Source organism: Cebus imitator, unplaced genomic scaffold (assembly GCF_001604975.1).
Source record: "Cebus imitator isolate Cc_AM_T3 unplaced genomic scaffold, Cebus_imitator-1.0 Scaffold1047, whole genome shotgun sequence".
NCBI classification, from domain to species: domain Eukaryota; kingdom Metazoa; phylum Chordata; class Mammalia; order Primates; family Cebidae; genus Cebus; species Cebus imitator.
In genome coordinates this window covers 22,105-44,285 of record NW_016108362.1, presented here as the reverse complement: position 1 = coordinate 44,285, position 22,181 = coordinate 22,105, and the positions used below count along the sequence as shown (strand labels likewise).

The window sequence follows — 22,181 nt, the reverse complement described above, 5'->3', positions numbered from 1 at the left end:
GTTAGGAAGGTAAGATAAACATATAAAAATGTAATTAGTAAATCCAGGGAGTAGCAGGAATGCCTGGCTATGTCATTTAAGGAAGTCTAGATAAAAAGATAGATTTTCTTTTTCTATTTATAGGGCAATGTTTCTCAAATTATAACACATATCAGGATCACCAGGAATCTTTGGAAGATCTTATTAAAGATATCTCACTCAGGGCTGGGCATGGTGGCTCAGGCCAGTAATCCCAGCATTTTAGGAAGCTGAGGTGGAAGGATAACTTAAAGCCAGGCGTTCAAGACCAGTCTGGTCAACAAGGGAAGATGTTGTCTCTACAAAAAAAGTTTTAAAAAATTAGCCTGACATGGTGTTGTACAACTCTAGTCTCAGCTACTCCAAAGGCTGAGTCAAGAGGAGCATGAGCCTAGGAGTTTGAGGCTGCGGTGAGCTATAATGACATCACTGCACTCCAGCCCAGGTGACAGAGTGAGAGCCTGAGAACGAGAGAGAGAGAGAGAGAAATTCCTGATTCACTAAGTTTTGGATGGGACTTGAGAAGTTGCATTAGCAGATTTCTGGGTGATGCTGCTGCTGCTGCTGCTGATCCTAGGACCATCCATTGAGGACCATCATGTAGAAGTAGAAAAGGGAAATGGTTTAAGCAAATGTTTAAGGCTTAGTTAGAAGTTCCAGAATTGTTTAGGAACCATGAGTTGCCTTGTATGAAAATGGAGCTTTCTAAACGTTATTGAGGCCATAAATATTCAGCAAATATTTATAGTTGGGAAGAGATCTAAAACAGAAAGGGCGGCGGGGGGGGCGGGACAGTAAGAAAGCCATTGCAAGGATGCACAAAGGAGAAGTTAACTCAGTGAAAAATAAGCAGAAACAGAAAAAGGGGAGGGGGAACCCTGAGAGACAGCAAAAGACTATGAGCTAAGAAAATATTCGTTAGTAATAAATAGAATTACCTGGCATGCTATACTAAAAGCAATGGACCCTTTAAGCCTTGGAGCATTTTATTTTTTTTTTCTTCTGTCAATTTTGGTTGTGTTTTTAGAAAACTTTATTCATTTCCTCCACGTTGTCAGTTATTAATGTAAACTTATTTGTAATATCCTTTATTCCCTTTTGAATGTCTTTAGTATATACAACATTGTTGCCATTTTCATTACTGATATTGATAATTTGTGTTCTCTCTTTTGCTTCATCACCCTTAGAAAAGGTTTTCAATCGTATTGACCTTTTCAAATAATCAGATTTTGACTGTCAAATTTTTCTTTACATTTATTTTCTCCTCCATTTATTTTGGTTATAATCTATATTATTTCCTTTCAATATTTCTGTTTAGTTTGATTTGTGGTAGCTGTTTCGAACTTATTAAGATGGAAACATTAGAATACTGGTTATAAGTCTTTCCTCTCTTTTATTGTATGCATTAAATGCTGTAAATTTCCACTGCAATACAGCTTTAGCTGCATTCCATAGGTTTTGCTATGCCACATTTTATTACCATTTAATTTGAAATGATTTTAAAAGTTTATTATGATTAGTTCATTGTCCCACAGACTTTTATAAGAATTTTGTTTAAATACTTTTAATTACAAAGTATTGGAATACTTATAAAACACTTATAATTCCAAATTAATCTAAATTATTTCAATCCTTGGAAATGTATTGAGATTATTTATGTTCGCAATTATAGTAAGTCTGATCAGCATTCCATGTGCATTTGAAAGGAATGTGAATTCTGTCATTGTTGGGTACATCATTCTATATAAGTCAATTAGGTCAAATTTGTTAATTGTACTGTTTTGCTCTTCTGTACTCCCACTGAGATTTTTATCTGCTTGCTCTCTCAGCTATCGGGATAGGTCTATTTAAGTCACCAACTCTGTTTATGGATTTGTGTATTTTTTATTTTCTTTTAGTTAATTTGTCCTTTATATTTTTAATGTAATAAAGTCATGTTATATCCATAAATATTTTTAAGGTTGTGACATTGTTCTGGTGGTTTGACTATCATTTTATGTCCCTATTTATCACCAATAACGACACAAACTTGACTTTTTAAATTACGGTAGAATTTCTCTGACATTATTTATTTTTGACTAGCATATACATGAAATGTCTTTTTTAATCCTTGTACATTCAATCATTACCTTACATTTGAGGTATGTATCTTGTAAGCATTACATTGTTTTCCCCACCATCTACAACTTTAGTCTTTCTCTTGTATATTTATTCCAATTGCATTAATTTAGGTGTATTTATTTTTTATCCTTCCTTATCACCCCTGTCTAATCAAACATTTTTAAAACGATTTTTCTATTTCCTGTCTGATTAACCTGTTAGATATGCCTTTTTTAGCCATTAACCTAGATGTTACACATGCATCTATTATATTCTCACGTAAATTATTACTACTTTCCTAAAAAAAAAGCTAAAATCTTGAAGTGCCTTAACTTTATTTACTTTTTTACTGCCTTTTGTTAATTTTGTATTTTAATTCAACAAATATTTTATAAGTGCTTTATGTTCCATTAAGACATTATTTTATCATCAATATTAACCTACACAGGTACCTGTCCTAGTACCCTACATTTGTTTTTATATTTTCATTATCTTATCTAGAATCATTTCCCTGTTCATTAAGAATTTTTGAGTATTTGTTTCAAGACAGACCTGCTTATGAAAAATTCAAACATCTTTATATGACACTTCATTTTTGTAGGATATTTTCCACGGTCATAGAATTCTAGGCTGGCAGTCATTCTCTTTTAATCCTTTCAATATTGTCCTCTGTTAAGAAGACAGATGCAAGTGTTAAAATTATTTCTTTAAAGTTAACAATTTTTCTCCAACTTAAAAAAAAGTTTCTGTTTTGAATTTTCAGCAGCTTGACTATGATGTGTTTGTGTGTGCGTGTATGTACGTGTGTGTGTGTGTGTGTGTGTGTGTGTGTGCGTGTTGGTTTTTTGGGTTTTAGGTTTTTTTGGGGGGGCTGGTTGCTGAGATTTTATAATCTGTGTGTTTGTGTTTCCATCAGTTTGGAGACATAACCAGCCATTATCAAATATGCTTCTTCTGAATTTTCTCTCTCCTGTTTCTGTTACTCAGATTACACATATATTAGATTTCTTTACTGTGTATCAAATCTTTTAGGCTATGTTTTACATTTCCTACATTTTTGGTGTGTTTTAATTTTAATACTTTCTGTTGACCTCTATTATGGTTCATCGATCCTATCTTCTGTTGTGCCCCATATGCTGTTAAACTCATACACTGTGTCCTGAATTTCAGATATTGTGTTTTCAGATCTGCTGTGATGAGCAAACAGTCTGCTCAGAAATTGAGCCAATAGAGAGAAATAATAAAATGTAGAGATGTAAAAATACTGGGAATCATGATATTATTTGAGTCTATGGACCCAGTGCTGCTAGAAGTTAGTATTATCCCTGATCTTTCCAATAACATGTCAATAAATCTCATTTTTGTTCGTTGGAATTCAGTTTCCAATTGAAATTTAAATAATTCTTACAGGTATAAATCACCAAGTTGGCATTCACTGTATGCCAACTTGTCATCCGTTTTACCTTTTCTTTGTTTCTAGCTCAAGTGAAAGTCACTACTATCTTTTTTGTCTTCCACGAGTTTGAATTAAAACATATTTATGCATCTCTAGGCAGTCCCAGGGGAGAAAACATATTTATATAAGAGGTTAGAGATTTTTTTTCCCATTTATTTATTTTATTGCATTTTAGGTTTTGGGGTACATGTGAAGAACATGCAAAATTGTTGCATAGGAACACACATGGCAGTGTGATTTGCTGCCTTCTTCCCCATCACCTACATCTGGCATTTCTCCCCTTGCTATCTCTCCCCAGCTTCCCACCCCCCACCCTCCCTCCCCTATTTCCCCCCAACTGACACCAGTGTGTAGTGCTCCCCTCCCTGTGTCCATCTGTTCTCATTGTTCAACACCCGCCTATGAGTGAGAACATGCGGTGTTTGATCTTCTGCTCTTCTGTCAGTTTGCTGAGAATGATGGTTTCCAGGTTCATCCATGTCCCTACAAAAGATCCAAACTCATCGTTTTTGATGGCTGCATAATATTTCATGGTGTATATGTGCCACATTTTCCCTATCCAGTCTATCATCGATGGGCATTTGGGTTGGTTCCAGGTCTTTGCTATTGTAAACAGTGCTGCAATGAACATTCGTGTGCACGTGTCCTTATAGTAGAACGATTTGTAATCCTTTGGATAGATACCCAGTAATGGGATTGCTGGGTCAAATGGAATTTCTATTTCTATGTCCTTGAGGTTAGAGATCTTTGATTGAAAAATAAAAAGTAGCCATTATCCAAAAGGAAAGAAAATAGACACAGGCATGGTCTAGTATAAAATTTCAGAGTTGTAAGAAAGGAGAAATTCTGGGTAGTTAACTAGAGTGTTTTGAGAGTAGGTTGCTATTTGGGGATTTTTCAGCAACAGCCAAGAGTGGAAGTTTTCCTGGTGACTGGGCGGAGCTCACCAGGCAAGAGCAGAAACCAGTGAAACAAAGGTGATTATTACTAAAAATGACCCCATTTGGAACCACAGCCTGAGACACTGGAGAAATGTTTATTTACTTTATTCACCTACCCTACTATCCTGCTGCTCCCTGAAAATGAGGTAATTTGTACCTCTTAGCAGCCTCAGTCCTTGGCATTATCTTGCACATATCAGGTTTATAAATGTTTTTGTAAACATATCCATTTGAAGCAGAAAAGGCATTAGATTGAGAATGAGAAGATAAGTTCTTTTCCTGGGTCCAGCAAATATATCTTTATGAGTTTGGTTGAACTATGCAACTTCTGTAGGTCTCAGTTTTTTTAAGTATCTGCTGTGCCTGGCAGAATTATGAAAAGATGAAAATGAATATAATGGGACATTCTGTAACTGTAAAATATTTATGATGTAAAGAGCTAACAATATTGATGTTGATAAGATTTGTATCTATGTTGTGCAATTCGTAATTTAAAGTCAGAAAACTGATTAAAGCAGCAAGTGAATTCAAATGTCAAAAATCTTACTCAGATTATTATTAAGAAACTACAAGGTATGAGTAGGACTTACTGAAGCATGGAGTTTTCTATGAGCTTATCATGTATTAGAACATGTGCCATACTTACATTTTCACTCCTTGTTATAGTAACTGTAGAAGGTTGAACTATCATTCTAATATTTACACTACTTAATAAAAAGATTATGTTTGCAAATCTGTACCTCCTCTCTACCCCTCCCACCAAAACTCATGGTCCCACACTGATTAGGATGACTTTAGGGCCATCACATTTCCTGACTCCAGAGAGTGCATTTATACTGAAGTCCCTTTAACTGATGACCCTGGGTGTGTGAAGCTCCTAATTTTCTGCAACTTTATTTTATAATCATTAAAGCAATGAAAAGGTAATATATAGGGCAAATAAAGATGATTTAACAGTCTGTCTTCTTTGACTTCCAGGGGCTCTTATCCTGTTCTGTTTATTCCCGGCATTGTTGGATGCCTTTCCCTCTTCCACTCCTTAGGTATCCTACAGAGTTTTCTTCTTGGTCTCCTGTTCTTTTTGAGTCCTTGACCAACTCACCCAGTTTGCAATCTTTAATGGTGACTTTATCTTCCATTCCTGTAAGAATGCTAAGCGTGCTAATCTTCATTTTCAGAGCTGTCTTTTCAACGTGATTGAGTGGAAAAATCCAAATAGTTCATCATATTTTGACCCAAATAAACAAGGTGATAAGAAATCAAATGGTGCCAGAATTGTCTATAGATATTTTTACACAGCCAAATACCCTAGATCAGATGCACTTGTGAACTTATCTTTGCTTAGTTTCAAGAATCCAAATAAAATAATGACATAGTTATTCATAGAGAGGTAGAATACAACACGTAGTTTTGTGTTGAATGTGTATAAATGATTTTTGCTATAAATGTCATATAAAAGGTTGTAACACAAAGTCCTAATGTTTAATTAATCCATATATCTATCAGTAGATAGATCTTAATTAGCTTTTCATAGATGTATAGTGTCTCTGACATCAAATATGTGTCATTTTTCTGTACCAATTCTCCAGTTCTCTGATTTTCCAGTACCAACCGGGCACCCAGCAAATTCTGACACCACAAGCTCCAGAGGTTAGGGGCTCCATCTCATAAGACTATCCCCACTTCAAACACCAGGCAAAAATGGAGTGCCGAGGCTACCTACACTTCTTCCCAGCTGACTACAAGTCAGGAGATCGCATGACCCCCTCCTCACATTCAGTAATTAACTAAAACAGCTCACAGAACTCAGAAAACTACTATAGTAATGTGCTTCATAATGGTGTTTTGTTTAATAGCAGGTCACATACACCATATTGGGCCCATAATGATATAATATCATATTTTTACTGTACCTTTTCTGTTTAGATATGTTTAGTTACACAAATACTTACCATTATGTTACAGTTGCTTACAGTAATCAATACAGCAGCATGCTGTTCAGATTTATGACCCAGGAGCAATAGGCCATTTACATACCATACAGCTTAGGTGTGTAATCAGCTCCAACTAGTTTTATGTAAGTACACTCTGATATTTGTACACTGATGAAATTGCCTAACAACAAATTTCTCAGCACATATTCTTGTCATTAAGTGGCAAGTGACTATATATTTACCATTACAATTTACTATAAATAATATAAATGAATGATCAGATGAAGAGGTACATAGGACAAGGTCCAGAAGGGTCCACAGCACAAGAGCCTCTTCCCTGTGGAGTCGAGTGTGCCACCTTCCTGACATGTGAATATGTTCAATAATTCAGAAGCCCTCCAAGTTCCACAATTTAATGAATTCTATGGAGGTTTTATTACCTAGACATGATTAATGAAATCATGGGCCATTGATGATTGAACTCATTCTCCAGCCACTCACCTCCCTGGAGTTAGGAAGGCAAAGCTGAAAGTTCTAACTATAATCACCTGGTTAGTTTTTCTTATGACCAGCCCTCATTCTCACCATGAGTCACCTCATTAGCATACAAAAGAGAATAAATTCCAACGGTTTTAGAACTCCGTAACAGGAACCAATAACAGAAAACATTTATTTTTATTATATACAATCAGAAATGAAAATTTTCATCTATAGATTCAATACAAATCCAATCAAAACCCCAATAAGTTATTTTGCAGATATCAACTGATTCTAAAGTTTATATGGAGAGGCACCCAGAGTAGAAAACATAATATTGAAAAAGAACAAAGTTGTATGACTGATATATACCTGACTTCAAGACTTACTATACAGCTACAATAGTCCAGACACTGTAGTGTTGGTAAAAGAATAAATACATCAGTAGAACAGAATATAGAGCCCTGATACTTTTTTTTTTTTTTTGCTACCATGCAACAAAACCTTTATTAACATTTTGAACAGGTTCAGCTATTACTGAAACTTGTAACTTCTAAACTTAAGTTGGGGCAAATGGCTATAGTGCAGAGTATTGTCATCACTGGGCACTGCGAATGCAAGACTGAAGAATTAACAGCCACCCCTCAGACGCAGGACCAGGTCTTCCAGCTGCTTGCCTGCAAGATGAGCCTCTGCTGGTCGGGGGGATGCCTTCCTTATCCTGGATCTTGGCCTTCACATTTTCGATGGTGTCACTGGGCTCCACCTCCAGGGTAATGGTCTTGCCAGTGAGGGTCTTCACAACGTGAGTTGTCTCTCAAAGCACAGTAGTAAATGACCGTAATCTTTGCCCTGATACGTTGGGTGTAAATAGAAGCACAGCTGGGGATTGAGCATGGCCAGGCGCATTGGAGCTTGGTAGCTCTCCTATCTAGAATAAGCCACCAAGACTGAACTCACCGATCACCATCTTCCCATTTACCTCATTCGCATTCCATTTCTCTCATTCAGTATTAGCTGATGATTTCTCCTCTTAAGTGATGAGAAAGTCAGCAGACTAGTCAAAAAAGAATCTTTATATAAAGTGTACATATTAATATAAAGTAACAGCATGCAACTTATGGATCAATGGATCCTGGGACCAACCTCCAGGAGTTTTTTTTTTTTTTTTTTTTTTAAAAAAAAAAAATGTTGTAAGGGTGGGCCTTGTCTCAGTTAGCAGACCTTGACCATGTAGGGGACCAGCTCTTTGTTGTCTACAGCCAGAGACCTTGGAAACAGCTGCTCCCAGCCCTCTGTTCTTGTAACACCCTTGATCCTGGACCAGGCCCTGGTGGTAAGCATTCACAAGCACATCTGCCTTTCCTTTTGTATCTCAGATACTATTTTTGCAAAGAAACTTCAGTGCTGTGAAAGGGGTGAGGGACATCCCTAAGCTGAAGAGAGAGACTGCTTTTCACTTCTTCAGTTCTGCCATCTTGTTTTCAAAGGGCTCCAGCCCTACTCAGTCCCTAATTATGGGACTGAGAAAAGCTTGGAAAGAATCTTGGTTTCATATAAGCTCTTGTTGTTAGGCCTTACTAAGAAGTAGGAAAGGACATGGGCAAAAGATAGGGATAAAAACCACCAACATATGCATGGACACACGGACACACACACACACATACACACACACACACACACACACACACACACACACACAGTTTTCAAGATGTATAGTCAGGAATGTGACTGTAAACTGGACTTTGGGGCACATGCATAAGTCCACTCCTCCAGGACCTTTCCTATTTATATGTCCCTACACGAAATCCATCTGCTTCTATACATAGCTGTTTTATCATCTGTAGCTTCATTCTATCCAGAGGCACAGCACATGAGCTCTGGGCAGGTCCCAAAGTTCCAAGCAGTCCTTTCCTTAAAAGCAGGGGTTTGCATGTGCTACCAACACATGATATGGGGAAGACCCACCCAGGGAGCAGTTTCAGTGGCACAACAAAGCACCACTTTTACTGTTGCCTACTTCTGACCAAGAAGAAAAAGGTCCTTAGTCTTTAGCATAAAATTCCAGCGTTGGATGAATGCAGGTCGTTTGGTCTGTGGCTAGCTAGTTTAAATATGTTTCTAACCACAGAGAATTTCATATATATACATATATATACACATACACACATATATATGTATAAAATTTCACAGGGATATGCTTTTTTTTTTAAAAAAAAAGACTGAATGTGTTCACCATTTAGCCTGTAGATTTATTTCCATTTTCCAATTTGCAGCACACAGAGATCCCAACCCCTATGTGTAGGGTGTTTGTGGACTACCTAATGGAATATTTTGAGGCCTGGATGAACTTTGCCATATGGGTAGAGGTTACAGAGGGAGGTAATATTTTCAGCTAAAAAAAAGCGGGTGGAGTTTGGACTGATCAACTTGAGATTTAAAGACTTCGATTCTTTTTGTTCTTTCTAGCATCTCTCCCCACCCTCTGAGAGCTCCTCAGGCTTAGATAGTGAAGTGATCCAATGCCAGTGTCATTTTGTACTTAAGTTCCAAAGTAGGAACATTTTATACTTTTTTCTGTATTGTAATAGGTAGTTTTGTATGAAATCTTTTCTCCCCTCCCCTTGTACCCCATTCTTTCCAGCATTGTGCTTTTTCCTGGGCTTATTTGAAAATTTTGCTGTTTTATACAAGCTCGTTTAGTACATTTTTCTATGTTTTACCACAAGTAACAATTTGAAAAGAAAACTATTTTTTTAAATGAAAAAAAAAAAGCCACTAGCAGAGTGGCTTTTTTTTTTCCTTCCAAGATTGTATTAAGAAATTAATGTAGCTGAATCACATCCTATATACTTTCCAGGTTAATATGAAAAGTTGATAATTTTTCTTTGAAACTTACAAGTAGAATCTGCAAATACATAATTTTGAGAATAATTTAATATGTTGCCTTGAAGATACAACTATATTGTATCTAATATACAACTCTATATGTCAGTATTTTAAAGAAATGGATCCTTACAAGACCAAAATAACCCAGAGGCCATGAGAGTGGTTTTTCCTTTTTTGTTGTTGTTTAAACAAATGTGCACCATGATTTGTTTTTGTGCCACCCCGGTGCGCGTCTACAGCCCATACCAAGAGTACTACGAGGTGGTGCCTCCCAACGCACATGAGGCCACGTATGTCCTCAGCTACCACGGGCCGCCTTACGCAGGCCCTGGTGTGACGCACGTCATAGTGCGAGAGGATCCCTGCTACAGCGCTGGCGCCCCTCTGGCAATGGGCATGCTTGCGGGAGCCGACACTGGGGCAGCGCTTGGTTCGCTCATGTGGTGGCCCTGCTGGTTCCGAGCCCTGGGACTCGGAGCACTGGCCCCTGCACTTAGACTGCAAGACCCCTCTTCCTCCTGGATCTCACCTTCCACCATCCAAGCCCTGTCCCACTTTGGCCCTATTGCCTCCATTATTTCCTTCCAGATTTGGACCATTCCGCTGACTCCCTACCCTCACTTCTCACATGGGAAGAAGCTATCATCCCAGGTACAAACATAGCTTGAAGTCTCCACATCTACTGCCAGACACCCCCAAAATCTGTTATAGACATTTATCGATGCATTTCTTCTAAACACACTAGGGCACAGCAAATACGACTTCATTTGGCCTGGAGTACCCCAGGCGCTGTCGACGCGACATGAATCCGGCTCTCATGGCTCTCTGCTCTATCCTCAGGGAGCTTCAGGCCTGGTAGGGAGAACAGGAGTAAACAAGCACTTGACAAAGCTGCAGAGTTATCAGTCCTTTGACAAGAACAGGTGGGGCAGGGAGCAAGGAAGGTAGGCTGGAAAAAACGGTTATTGGCAAGTGTGCAGAGCCATGAACGTCATCACATGTCAAAGGAATTAAATGCGAGTTTAATTACACACACCTTCAATGAGATGATACGGATAAGGAAGGAAAACTTAAATTTTCTATATTCAGTTGGATGGCTGTTAATATTTAATGTTACTTATGAAGAAATCCTACAATATTCTTCTTTCTAAAGTCCACAACAGCTAGACACCAGTGTACTCCCAGGTGAATGGGCACCAAAAGAATGTCAACAGAAAATACATCTACTTTCTTTGTCCAACGTTTCACTGCCTGATAACCAGCCGTTTTTAATTTAGTGAAGAAAAAGGTAACTTTTTTCTGTGGGTGTGGTCATCTACAAGCCACGAAGAGAAGCATCATCAGAAACCAAACCTGTCGGGGCCCCGTGCCCAGCTCTTTGCCTGCCTGCTCAGGCTGGGCACTCAGCAGGTCAGCCCCCTTCAGCTTCACACAGGGGCCAGCCACGCAGCCAGGAACCATTATGAGGTGCTGGTGCTGGGTGGGGGCAGTGGTGGGATCACCATGGTTGCCCGCATGAAGAGGAAAGTGGGTGCAGAGAATGTGGCCGTTGTTGAGCCCAGTGAGAGACATTTCTACCAGCCAATCTAGACACTAGTGGGTGCTGGTGCCAAACAACTGTCCTCCTCTGGCCGCCCACCGCGAGTGTGATTCCATCTGGTGTAGAGTGGATCAAAGCTAGAGTGGTTGAGTTGAACCCAGACAAGAGCTGCATTCACACAGACAACGGCAAGGAGATCTCCTACCAATATCTTATTATTGCCCTCGGAATCCAGCTGGACTATGAGAAGATTAAAGGCCTACCTGAAGGTTTTGCTCATCCCAAAATAGGGTCAAATTATTCAGTTAAGACTGTGGAGAAGACATGGAAAGCTCTGCAGGATTTCAAAGAGGGCAATGCTGTCTTTACCTTCCCAAATACTCCAGTGGAATGTGCTGGAGCCCCTCAGAAGATCATGTATTTATCAGAAGCCTACTTCAGGGAGACAGGGAAGCGATCCAAGGCCAATATCATTTTCAACACTTCTCTTGGAGCCATTTTCGGGGTTAAGAAGTATGCAGATGCCCTGCAGGAGATCATCCGGGAGCGGAACCTCACTGTTAACTACAAGCAAAACCTCATTGAAGTCCGAGCCAATAAACAGGAGGCTGTATTTGAAAACCTGGACAAACCTGGAGAGACCCAAGTGATTTCATATGAAATGCTTCATGTCTCACCACCAATGAGCCCACCAGACGTCCTCAAGACCAGTCCTGTGGCTGATGCTGCTGGCTGGGTGGATGTGGATAAAGAAACTCTGCAACACAAGAGGTATCCAAACGTGTTTGGGATTGGGGACTGCACCAACCTTCCTACGTCCAAGACTGCTGCTGCAGTAGCTGCCCAGTCAGGAATACTTGATAGAACAATTTCTCTGATTATGAAGAATCAAACACCAACAAAGAAGTATGATGGCTACACATCATGTCCACTGGTGACCGGCTACAACTGTGTGATTCTTGCTGAGTTTGACTACAAAGCGGAGCCGCTAGAAACCTTACCTGTTGATCAAAGCAAAGAGCGCCTTTCCATGTACCTCATGAAAGCTGACCTGATGCCTCTCCTGTATTGGAATATGATGCTAAGGGGTTACTGGGGAGGACCAGCGTTTCTGTGCAAGTTGTTTCATCTGGGTATGAGTTAAGGATGGCTCAGCACTTGCACATCTTGGATGGCTTCTGGGCCAAGACTGCAGTCACTGAATGACCAAGAGCAGCATGAGGACTTGGCACCTATCCCTGTAAAGGGATTCTTTATGGATAATGGTGACCAAATACCTCCCTTTCCAGTAACTTTGAACAGCCACTATGTGGGCTCCTCATGATGGGTTCGATTCTTTGGGAATAATAAAATGAAAGAATAGACTTTTATTTTCTGAATAAGAGTTTGTCACTGATCGTGTTGTATGAGAAAATTTTATCTAGGCTGGTAGGAATGAAAGGCCACAGCACTTGGGAGAGAACCACTGCACTCCAACCTGGGTGACAGAGTGAGACTCTGTCTGAAAAAAAAAAAAAAAAAAAAAAAAAAAAAAAAAATCCACAGGGGCAAGCCTGGCCCCTCCAGAACAGGCGCCTGATGTCCTTGGAAACCTCCTCCTCCTCCTGCTCCCCCTCCTCCCATTCACCCCCCAGAGTCTTCCAGTGGTGGACTCATAAATAGAAGTGCTTGAGTCGCACAGGGAGGGCCACTCCCTAGAGCTCCTGCACCCCTTGTAGTGTTGCTGTGGGTGGAGGGGGGCCCCAGAATGGCCCCCACCCCTGGCATCCTGGGCCTCAGGAAGGCTGGGGGGAAGGTGAGCAGATTCTCATGGCTCTGGCCTCAGCTCATCGCAGACCGACCGGAAAAGGGGAACTAAAGTGTCACAGTGTCTCCTGTCCGGATTCCTGACTGGCTTCCAGAAGCAGCTCCTCGAGCTCCTTCTTGTTCTTGGAGCAGCTCAGCTCGTGCTCCAGGCTGCAGCTGCCCTGCTTGGCCTCAGGCCCTGGGGGTGGCTCTGGGGGCAAAAGGTATGTGAGATGTTTATCCTCTCATCATCATTGTCAATCAGTTCATAAAAGTTTTGTGGGGTCTCTTCCCCCAGCGAATACCCCCCAAAAAGCAAGTAACTAGTTACTGTTATCTGTAAACAGTAACTAGTTTATTTTGTGTTAAAGTGGGAAGAACCTCTTTCTTCTGCCACTGGTGAGATGATACTAAAAGCAAGAGAAAATAACAAATGGAAGGGGCCTTCTTTTCTCCTCGTGTCTCAAGGCAGAGTAGAGATTGGTGAAAAGGGGACAGGAAGAGGAATCCAGCTGAAGATTGGAGGGTTAACAAAAGCGTCAGCAGGCATATCCTTAGAGAGTGTTTCTGGGTCACTCCCGGAATGACCTTATTTTTCTTAGTTACATTTGCTAGCTGCACAGTAACCTATAGCACAGCAAAAGCACAAGGAAGCACCGTTTGCTTTCATTTCAGTGCAATTATTGGTAGCAAAACCTATCTGAAGAATTACTTTTAATTAAAAGGAGGTTATTTTTAGGGTACCAGAAATTACTTAGCTGTATTCACTTACGAGTTGAGCAGTTAAAAATTTTTTTTTTTTTTTTTGCAGAGTAAAGCTTTATGTGAAATTCTGTAAATGTGTATAGAGCTGCCCATGGCCCCCTGTGCTGGAGGCCTTGTCTGTGGAGATGCGGAGGCTCAGCACTTGCTGTGGATGGCCATGCTGCCCTGCTCCTGAAACTCTTCCTTGCTGACTCAGAGCTGTTGGAAGGCCTGCAGGGAGGCCAGGATGGGGCCGCTGGTCCACACAGAGGTCTTCCTTTCGGGACTGGCAGCCACCACAGGGCTGTCCCCAGGGCAGAGGAGGCTCAGCTCCCTCTGGAAGTGCTCGGGGAAGCCATCCAGCATGGTGCAGCCACCACACAGCAGCACGTTGGTGACCATCGCCTCCTTGAAGCCCGTGTCCTGGCAGCAGCCCAGGCAGGCGGCCGTGAGCTCCAGGAGGCCAGGCTGGGTGCTGCCCGCCAGGGAGGGCTTGAAGAGCATCTCAGAGCAGCAGAAATGCTCCTGGCTGATGGTGATGAGCTTGCCGTCCGGGAACTCGTAGTCCACGCGCAGCTCCTCCTGAAGCAGGGCGAGCTCCTCCTCGGGCAGCAAGGCCACATAGCAGCACTTCTTCTTGATGTGCTCTATGATGTGCAGGTGGTCGTCAGTGAATGCGTGGCCCGCCTCGTTGAGCAGCTGCATCAGGTAGTTGGTGAGGTCACCCCCAGCTAGTCCGCGTGGTTGGTCAGGCCTGGCAGCACGTCGCCCTCAGAGATGGGCACCACGTGCGATACGCCATGCCTGCTCTCCACCAGGAGCCCTGAGGTCTTGCCATAGGAGTAGATGGACAGCAGCGACTGGGACGTCACGTGCATGGCGGCGATGCCAAAGGCCTCCAACATGAGCTCCGCGTACTTCTCCCGGTTGCTGCTGGGGCTGAGCGGAGGGTCCGAGACCAGCACAGCGTGCTTCTCGGGGACGATCTTCATGGCCATGCGGAAGATGTACTCCCAGATGTCCTGCACGCAGTCCCAGTCCACCACGACGCCGTGCTTCAGCGGGTTCACCAGCTTGAGAGGCGCCTCTGTGCTCAGCAGCTCATGGCCCACTAAGGTCTCCTTGCCGGTGTCACCGGCGTCAGCCGCCTCGGGGCAGCGTTTGCCCACTGTGGAGGAGATGACGTAGGTGGGCCTCGGCTCTCCCGCGTAGCCACACTTGCAGTCTCTTTTTTTTTTTTTTTTTTTNGATGGTTCTCAGTGGGCCCTCCCTTTCCCCACTAGTTTTGGTTTCTCTAATTTTTGTATTTTTAGTAGAGACAGGGAATCACCATATTGGCCAGGCTGGTCTTGAACTCCTAACTTCATAATCCACCCGCCTTGGCCTCCCAAAGTGCTGGGATTACAGGCATGAGACCACGCTCCCTGGCAAGACTTCTTCACTTTAAAGTCTTTGGTGCTGGGCACGGTGGCTCACACCTGTAATCCCGGCACTTGAGGAAGACCAAGGCAGGTGGATTACTTGAAGTCAAGAGTTCGAGACCAGCCTGGCCAACATGGTGAAACCCTGTCTCTACTAAAAATACAAAAAATTAGCTGGGCATGATGGCAGGTGGCTGTAATCCCAGCTACTCAGGAGGCTGAGGCAGAAGAATCACTTGAATCCAGGAGGCGGAGGTTGCAGTGAGGTGAGATCGTGCCATTGCACTCCAGCCTGGGTGACAGAGCAAGACTCCATTTCAAAAACAAATATCTTCTCCACTGTCCTTATATGCAAAAAAAAAGAAATGAATAAATAAAAATATCTGGCGATTGCTCCCTGGAGTCCTCCCTGCAGTTGTCCTCGGTAAAGCCTGCTTTCTGGCAGGTCTAGCAGCTGGTTTGTAAGCCTCACATTTAAAGTGTTTCCCTCTGCTGAGATTATTGGGATTTCTTGAGCTTTACCCCATCCCACTATTCCTGTTCTATAACGTTCTTCTTTTAAGAGGTCTCAGGCCAAGCCTGGAGCAGGAGCCCAAGGAGGGCAGTAAGCGGCTCCTGGGCTGGTGGCTGAGCTGAGGGCCCCTGTCCAAACTTCTTTGCTCCCCACCCCTGCAGCGCAAGCATCAGGAAATCCGAGCCATGAGAAGTCAACTCAAAAAGATTGAGGACCTGGGGGCTGCCATGGAGGAGGCCCTCATCCTGGACAACAAGTACACAGAGCATAGCACTGTGGGCCTGGCCCAGCAGTGGGACCAGCTGGATCAGCTGGGCATGCGCATGCAGCACAACTTGGAGCAGCAGATCCAGGCCAGGTACCTGGGAGGACTGTGCAGCCAGGCTCAGCCCAGAGCGGGGAGGAGGAAGAAAGGTCACCTGCAGTGAGGAGGGGTCTGCTCCCTAATTCTATTTTTCTTCTAGGAACACAACAGGTGTGACTGAGGAGGCCCTCAAAGAATTCAGCATGATGTTTAAGTGAGTTCAGCCCTATTAATCCTGGCTGGGTTGGGGGTGGTCGGCAGCAGGGCTGTGTGCTAAGCTGCCACTTGGCTTTGTGTTGCAGACACTTTGACAAGGACAAGTCTGGCAGGCTGAACCACCAGGAGTTCAAATCCTGCCTGCGCTCCCTGGGCTATGACCTGCCCATGGTGGAGGAAGGGGAACCTGACCCTGAGTTCGAGGCAATCCTAGACACAGTGGATCCAAACAGGTGAGGCTCAGGCCAGGTACTGTGAGCCTCCGCTCTGAGCTCCCGCCTGGCCTCCCTGCTCAGGCACTTGCCTCCCCTCCCCTCCCAGAGATGGCCACGTCTCCCTGCAAGAATACATGGCCTTCATGATCAGCCGTGAAACTGAGAACGTCAAGTCCAGTGAGGAGATTGAGAGCGCCTTCCGGGCCCTCAGTTCAGAGGGAAAGCCTTACGTGACCAAGGAGGAGCTCTACCAGGTACGGGCCCCGGGAGGTGGGTGAAGAGCTTTCCTTTGGAAAACTAAAGCCAAATTTGTGGCAGAGCTGAGTCTGGGGCAACAGGCCCTGCTAGGTACAGGAGTTTCCTCCCCACTTACAAATCAAAACCCAGTATGGGCTGAGGTCCTGGATCTGCTCGTAGGGGCAGCTCTGAGCCTTGAGCCCCCAGCATCCTGAGCCCTGGGAGGTCGGGTTTGAAGTGGATGCAGCTGGCTCAGGCACTGGGCACCATCCCTTCCCCCTAGAACCTGACCCGGGAACAAGCCGACTACTGCGTCTCCCACATGAAGCCCTATGTGGACGGCAAGGGCCGCGAACTCCCCACTGCATTCGACTACGTGGAATTCACCCGCTCACTCTTTGTGAACTGAGCCGCTCCCTGGTCACCCACCCCGCACTGCTTGCCCCATGTCGCCTTGCTGCATGTCCACTCCCATATGCTCGCTCTTTCCACAGTAACCTTAAGCCTGCTTAGCTTGGAATAAGACTTAGTAGAAAATGGTGCTTCACTAACCCGCTTCTGGTCCAGTCACAATCACCATGTCACTGTGGGGACCCAGATCCATGTCTTGAAGCAGCTGCCCTCATTCCGACTTCAGAAAAATCAAAGCAGCTGGCTCCCTGCCTTCTTGTTCTCCCTTCCTTCCTCCCCCAACTCTGTTTTCATGTAAAAGACAAATAAATGACAACTCTTCACCCAAAGCTTTGCTTTTCTTCATTCAGCTCACGTCAGGGCTCAGCACAGCAAAGCGTTGTGCCTGCCTCCCAGGACTTCTCAGGTGGCCACCTCCGCTGCCAGGCGGTACAGGTCCTCAGCTTTCTGGGGCCCTTGTTCCGTGAACTCCGTGCTCAGCTGCCACACCTTCACTGTGCCCTGGGCATTGCCCACAGCCAAGAGCTGAGTCTGCTGGCTGTTGAACTTCAGACAGTAGACAGGGCTTTCATCCTTGGTTTGCTTGATGGAAACTGTGGGTTTCTGGGAGCTTTTTTCCCTCAAGCTTCTCCTAAAGAAGGTTATGAAGGGAACTTCACTTGTGGCAGGTACCCGAGTGTTCAGTGCTGGTCACATGTAAAAAATAATAATAATAAATAAATAAAATAAAAAACATCCACCTGCGGTCTTCTTAAGCAACAGGCTCTTCCACAAGACAGTCTACCTGCAGTCTGCCCTGAGCAGCTCCACTTCTGCAGAGAAGTTCCCTTCACCGCATCCGTCTCCTGCCAAACTGAAGGCTGCTGCATCCAAAGGGGATGGGTGGGATTGGAAGGAGGCTGTGGCAGCTCTTTCCTTGTTCACCTCCCCCTCCTAGGGAAGGCAGGACCCACTCTGCCAAGGGCCCTCTGCATATTCCCTTCTCTCTGAGGAATTGGAGTTTTTGTCTCTGGTACACGTAAGGCAGAATGTTTCTGACACCAGTGTGTGGACTTTTAACATCACCGTGAGTCTGAAAGGACCACAGGTTTTTCTGCAGCTATTTTCTAGCATTTGCCAGTCCTTGTGCCTGGACTGATTTGAATACTTTGTTTTTCTCCCTGTGCCATTTACCCTCCCACCTTTCCATCCTGCCTTCTACCACCCTTGGATGAATGGATTTTGTAATGTGGGGGGGTTACCTACCCTGTGGCCAGATGCCAAATATTTGAGAGAAGGGAACTTTTGCTGAGGTTTTCTCTGAGATGTTTTGATGCTTTATAGGAAACTATTTTTTAAAAAGCCATTTCCCACCCCAGGACACGCTGGATGTGTTTTCTCTGACTCCAGCAGGGCAGGGAATGTGGCTGAGAAGTGGGGTGGGCTGGGCTCTGGTGCCCTCTTCCCTGGCCAGGCCACCCTCCTCCTCATTCCCTTGGCGCCTTGCCTGTCTGTCCACCTGTCCCCCTGCCTGCCCACTGTACCTCGTGCGGCTCACTGTGACTTCCACCTGGGGGCTGAGACCACCCTTGCCCGCCTCCTTCTTCCTGCCTAAAGAATGCCCTTTTAGGTTGGGCATGGTGGCTCATGCCTGTAACCCCAGCGCTTTGGGAGGCCGAGGCGGGTGGATCACCTGAGGTCAGGAGTTTGAGACCAGCCTGGCCAACATGGCAAAACCACATCTCTACTAAAAATACAAAAGCTAGCCGGATGTGGTGGTGGGTGCCTGTAATCCCAGCTTTTTGGGAGGCTGAGGCAGGAGAGTCGCCTGAACCTGGGAGGTGGAGGATGCAGTGAGCCGAGATCATGCCACTGCACTCCAGCCTGAACGACAGAGCGAGACTCTGTCACAAATACAAAAAAGAATGCCTTTTCACTGTCATGATCATTCCTCTTTGAGGGCATGCTGGAGTGGGGAAAGACGTCTCAGACCATAGAGGTCCCAAGACCCTTGAGATCATTGAGCCCAGCCCTGATGTTTCAGAGCAGAAGGCGGAGAGGGGAAGGGCTTGCCCACATCACACAGCAGGCGCTGCAAAACCAGGACCACGTCACCACTGAGGATGTCCCAGGAGGGGCCGTGAACGGAGGTGTGTGCGGTTTTTTTTTTTTTTTTTTTTTTTTGAGCTTCTACCATCCTGCATACTTTGCTGAAGACAGTGGCTCTAGATAAATCTTCCCATTGCATGGTACATTTGGCCTCTGAGCATAGCCATATGTCAAGAGAGTTCTGGGGTCCTCTCTCAGGGGCCTTCCAAGAGCAGGGCAGCTTTCACCAGGGATAGAAAAATCAGGATATTTTGGCAGCAGCTCTTCATGTTGCTGCCTGGCAAACTATGCACGTAGTCGACCCGTCCACCAGCCTGAAGGATCTTCTTTGATAATATCAATAATGTCATTGGCATTAAAGCTGAGTTCATCTGTGTCCTGAGCGTCATAGGCATACAAAGCCTCACATTGTGGCACCTGAGGCTTGGGCTTGGGCTGGGGCTTGGGTCTGCCCCCTGCTGGGGGAGGCCGACAGATCCTCACAATTGGAGGGCCTGCAGCCCACACACTGACTGATATATGGTATGTTATAAGTACTTGTCACTTTGGGTTAGGCTGGGCCACCACCGAGCCTGATGGTCCAACTTGGGTAATCTCTAGGGGGAGGGAAACTGAGGCATGAGGCAGCTACCTGGGTTTGGGGAGGGCTGGGTTTAGCCTGGTTCTCTGAAATAGATACCCTAAGCTGTGAAGCCTTCCTCTTGAAGGGTTGAGGTGGGCAGTGCACAGGTGCCAAGGAGCCCAGGGTGGGTCACAGCCCAGGCCCTTCTAGGGTGTCACTCCTTTCCCCCTTGCATTGCAAGAAGCCCTCCTGCCTGGGAGCTTGTTCTTTGGAGGGTGCTGAGCCTAAATTTGCCACAGTCAAGTCAACATTCCTGCCCCACTGGCTTGGTTACAGGACTCTCACGTGGGGGAGGGGAGCCCTGTAACCGCCTTGCACATTCCCCTGGATTTGCTATTTTGCACTCCTAACACCTGTCAATAAAGACTGTCTACACTGAAAAAAAAAAAAAAAATAGCTAGTGACCAATTTTTTTTCTTTGCTCACATTTAATTTTTATTTTGATTTTTTAATGCTGCACAACACAATATTTATTTCATTTGTTTCTTTTATTTCATTTTACTTCGTTTGTTTGCTGCTATTTTATTTATTTTTACTGAAAGTGAGAGGGAACTTTTGTGGCCTTTTTTTTTCCTTTTTCTTTTTCTGTAGGCCGCCTTAAGCTTTCTAAATTTGGAACATCTAAGCAAGCTGAAGGCAAAAGGGGGTTTCGCAAAATCACTCGGGGGAAAGGAAAGGTTGCTTTGTTAATCATGCCCTATGGTGGGTGATTAACTGCTTGTACAATTACGTTTCACTTTTAATTAATTGTGCTTAAGGCTTTAATTAAATTTGGGGGTTCCCCTCTTAGAGCAGCTCGTACTGACGGAGGTGCATGCGCTGGATGATGTCACGGCAGTTGTTAAACACACGGCGGATGTTCTGTGTCCACAGCGCAGGTGAAGTGAGGGTAGCCGTAGTGGCGCCCATCCCCACTGGCAGTGCTGATCCTCAGAAACGCATCTCGAATGAAGTACTTGGCCCGGGTCACACGTGGGTCCTCTCCAGGCTCGGGAGTAGCATCCTCAGGAGTAGTGTAGCGAGCAAATTCTGGAAAGGAGTCCTCAATCTTCGATTTCCCAGCAAGGACTTTCTCAGCGAGCAGATCTTGCTTGTTGAGGAACAGAATCACAGAGATGGTACGCAGCCACCTGTTGTTCCAGATGCTCTTGAAGAGGTTCAGAGCCTCCTGAAGGCGGCTGGTCTGATCGTCGTCCCGAATGACCATGTTGTAGCTGCTGCTGGCCACCACGAAGATGATGGCAGTCACATCATTGAAGCACTGGATCCACTTGCAGCGTTCATCACGCTGGCCACCCACGTCAAACATGTGGAAGTTGACTTTGTCCACCTGGAACTTCGTCTCAAAGATTCCAGAAGTCAGGACGCAGCGAAGCAGGTCCTGGTCGCTCGGCACATAGTCGGCCTGCTTGATCACATCGATCTTGTCCAGGAAGTACTGGGCACAGTCAATCAGCTGGTACTCGTTGAAGCGCTGGTAGCAGGCACGCACTCCTTCATCCTCCCACAGAGCCTTGGCACGCTCATAGAATTCGGGAGGGAAGTCGAAGTCAGGCACGTTCATCACACTCAGAATGTAGTCTACTCTGAACTGGTTCTCAGGGTTGGCCAGCTCCACAGGGGGCACCAGGTTGCTCGTGGCGGCCACAATGGTTTCGATTGCCTCTTTCAGGTTGTTTTTGATGTCCTGCACTTTGGTTGCCTTCTCACCATCGCTGTTGCTCCTTGCAGCCTGCGGGTCCTCTTCGCCGCCCTCTCCATTAAACCCATTAACATGCAGGATCCTCATCTGCTTCACAATGGTGCTTTTACCAGATTCTCCAGCACCCAGCAGCAGCAGGCGGTGCGTGGCCCGGTAGACCTGCTTGTCCTTCTGCAGCTGCTTCTCGATCTTTTCGTTGGCCTAGCGCTGCGCCTTCTCCTGGTTGCGCTGGTCCTCGGTCTTACTGTTCCCGAGGCAGCCCATGGCGGCAGCGGCGGGCGCGGGCGGCCGGGCCGGGGCAGCGCCCGGCGGGCAGCCGGGGGCGGACTGGGCTCCTCTGTGAGGAGCGCCTGGGGCAGACTACTGGGCGCCGGCCGCGGGCCGCGGGGCGCGCGGAAGGGCGCGAAGGGGAGGGTGGTGTCAGTCAGACCAATGGGCGCGTGCAGCTCCCCGCCCCTGGAGCGGAGGCAGAGGGGCTGATGGCCGCCGCTGGCCTAGGCGGACCAGAGCAGGAGCTGCAGGAGCTGCTGCAGCGGCTCTTATTGCCTCAGCCCGGGCCCCCGCCGC

General features: G+C 45.2%; 3 protein-coding genes and 1 pseudogene across 3 annotated transcripts; 2 read left to right on the top strand and 2 right to left on the bottom strand.

The window, feature by feature from the left end:
* The first annotated feature begins 10,016 nt into the window (after window positions 1–10,016).
* On the top strand, window positions 10,017–12,724 carry LOC108298695 (sulfide:quinone oxidoreductase, mitochondrial-like). Its single transcript, XM_037735869.1, is given in 4 exon segments — window positions 10,017–10,466; window positions 10,656–10,759; window positions 11,093–11,445; window positions 11,448–12,724. Coding segments are annotated over 4 exon segments (1,959 nt in total). The 3' UTR covers window positions 12,500–12,724.
* A 1,228-nt stretch (window positions 12,725–13,952) lies between these two features.
* Window positions 13,953–15,832, bottom strand: LOC108298692 (annotated as a pseudogene).
* A 34-nt stretch (window positions 15,833–15,866) lies between these two features.
* LOC108298697 (spectrin alpha chain, non-erythrocytic 1-like) lies at window positions 15,867–17,531 on the top strand. Its single transcript, XM_017521292.2, has 5 exons — window positions 15,867–16,177; window positions 16,284–16,337; window positions 16,426–16,572; window positions 16,661–16,808; window positions 17,075–17,531. The coding sequence occupies exons 1-5, from the start codon at window positions 16,005–16,007 to the stop codon at window positions 17,198–17,200; spliced, it is 648 nt and encodes a 215-aa protein (XP_017376781.1). The 5' UTR covers window positions 15,867–16,004; the 3' UTR covers window positions 17,201–17,531.
* A 2,892-nt stretch (window positions 17,532–20,423) lies between these two features.
* On the bottom strand, window positions 20,424–21,922 carry LOC108298696 (guanine nucleotide-binding protein G(s) subunit alpha-like). Its single transcript, XM_037735871.1, is given in 2 exon segments — window positions 20,424–20,774; window positions 20,776–21,922. Coding segments are annotated over 2 exon segments (1,179 nt in total). The 5' UTR covers window positions 21,879–21,922; the 3' UTR covers window positions 20,424–20,698.
* Between the last annotated feature and the right edge of the window lie 259 nt (window positions 21,923–22,181).

Bases quoted from the DNA above. Each gene is read 5' to 3' on its own strand.
- LOC108298697 (XM_017521292.2), top strand. From the start codon at position 16,005: ATGAGAAGTCAACTCAAAAAGATTGAGGACCTGGGGGCTGCCATGGAG. The intron at 16,338-16,425 runs GTGAGTTCAGCC...TTTGTGTTGCAG, and splicing joins GAATTCAGCATGATGTTTAA to ACACTTTGACAAGGACAAGT. The intron at 16,573-16,660 runs GTGAGGCTCAGG...CTCCCCTCCCAG, and splicing joins GACACAGTGGATCCAAACAG to AGATGGCCACGTCTCCCTGC.